At 47.2% G+C, this 2,098-nt stretch overlaps 1 protein-coding gene across 1 annotated transcript in view; it reads right to left on the reverse strand.

Moving 5' to 3' along the window:
- Positions 1-2,098, reverse strand: part of MAGI2 (membrane associated guanylate kinase, WW and PDZ domain containing 2) — a 1,828,989-nt gene that overhangs the window by 359 nt on the left and 1,826,532 nt on the right. Inside the window, exon 22 of the mRNA XM_007945217.1 lies at positions 6-299. Within this exon, the coding sequence (XP_007943408.1) occupies positions 6-299 (294 nt within the window). The remainder of the gene's footprint in view (positions 1-5; positions 300-2,098) is intronic.

Here is a 2,098-nt window from a genome sequence, read left to right on the forward strand (position 1 = left end):
CTGGCCGCCAGGCGCCTCCTCGAGCCTCGGCCGCGCGGCCCTCTGCGGGCTCGCCGAGCGCTCGCTTTGCTCCCCGAGGCGCTGCTTCTTCTGGCCGCCGGCTGAAAGCTCCTTTGGTTTCCTAACGTCGTGTTCCCTTTTGATATCCCAAGTTGGGTCTGGGCTTATCTGGTGGGAAGGGTCGGAGGGTGGGGCTGGATGTGATGGAGAGAATGGAGAGAGGACGTCTTCGAGGGAGACGCCTACTTCCGGCAGACCTGGGGAGGAGGCAGCGGGAGAACTCCAGGAGGTGGGTTCGTCTGTGGGACACGAAACACAGGTGTTAGGTTAGGAGCCGCAATGTGCAGGGTTTCCACAGCCCCGCAACCCTTCGCTACGCCAGGTACAAGGGCAGGCAGCCAGGGGGCGACAGCTTTCAAGGGTCCCAAGCCACTGCCACCCCCTCCCTCACTGCCAAGAGGGCAGCCAGCCGCGTCCCCTGGGTTGTGCGGTCCCCTCCACCTCCCCTCGATACAACTGGGAGGGCATTGCAAAATCCTAGCCTAATCTCATCGCCTCGACCCCTTCTAACTTCGTGTTTGGGTCCTCAGGTCTGACAGTTTTGTTATAGACATCTGCCTTGTCAGCACTCAGATCCGTGGGTCTCAAAGTAGAATATTCATCGGAATCACCTGGGGTGATTGTGAAAAATACAGATTCCCAGGGGATTAGGCCCGGAGATCCCGATGGGATGGGGGCCAGGAATTTTTCTGCATTTTAAACAGGCCACCAGCTGATTCTGTGAAAGAGAACCAAGTTTTGAGAAACACTGGGTTGGGTCCTCCCGAAGTTGGAATACTATCTCAACCATTAGGTGTCACTCAAAGCATCATTCTTAGCTAAAAAAAAAACAAAAACAAACTCGCTGCCATTGAGTGGATCCAGTCTCATAGCGACCCCTCCTTGGGTTTCCGAGGTGGTATCACAATGGAAGTAGATTGCTCAATCTTCCTTCTGAGGAGTGGCTGGTGGGTTTGAACCGCCAGCCTTCTGGTTAGCAGTCAGATGCCTTAGGCATTACTCCACCAGACTGCAGAAGTTGGATAAATTCTTCTAAAAGCTATCACAGTTGTCCTTAATTCTTTATGAGTCAGAATCAACTTGATGGCAGTGGGTAACATTGCGCAAGGCCCGAGGACTAACATAAATGATTCTTTCTAGGAAGCTTAGTGCAATATTTATTTAGGATTTAAACTCTGTCTACTTCCAAAAAGGATTCGAGGCAATTTACAACATCAAAACACATATAAAACAGAATGATAAAAATGAGAAATGATTTTTTTTTTTTTAAGCAACTACTGATCAGAAGCCAAGTAGAAGGAGGACAGATGTGTTAGGAATCTGAGATGAATTAGTTATAACTTCTGAGCACTAAAATTGCCCCTGAGTTTCTGGCTGCTAAGGCAGACTTGAAACAGGGAAATCCAGTTAGTGGACCCTTGATAGTTCTTAGGAATATGTCCCAAGACCTTTGGGAATCCCCAGGATTTGGAATACCATTCTAGGGTGCAATTTTTCTCTATAGAATTGGTACATGGTCATGAGCGGGGAACATGGAAGCCACACTGACATTTAAATGCTCGGTGGCAGGTGTGGCTCCCTCACTAGCTAAGACATTCAGTCCCACACTTAAGCCTTAGTGCACATGATTGAAATTCTTGTCTCTGTGATATAGTGTTGTCATAGACCCTCAGGGTCCTTGTATATATACTCAATCCATGAATGCCAAGGGAGTCCTTAGTTTTAAAGTTGAGGATTCTTATATTGTACCTTTGATAATGATTTATAAAGAGACAAAAGGAGGAAGAGAGCAGTGGGGTTGACAGTGGCAGTGATGCTGGCCACCTTTAGTATATCAATCACAGTTAAAAAAGAGTATCCTTTTGATGTGAAATTTGAATGGAGTATTTAAGACACTTCTTCCCATACAGTGATGGCCAGTATTTTCAGAGAGTGAGTAAAAAAAAAAAAAAAAAAAAAAAAAGTATCCGAAGTCTTGGTCAGGAATCTTGCCTCTGGCATATACCAGCCATGTGATCTTGGACCAACCACTTGATTT

This window comes from Orycteropus afer, unplaced genomic scaffold (genome assembly GCF_000298275.1).
Source record: "Orycteropus afer afer isolate SDZICR_OR568_19922 unplaced genomic scaffold, OryAfe1.0 scaffold00007, whole genome shotgun sequence".
Taxonomy (NCBI): domain Eukaryota; kingdom Metazoa; phylum Chordata; class Mammalia; order Tubulidentata; family Orycteropodidae; genus Orycteropus; species Orycteropus afer.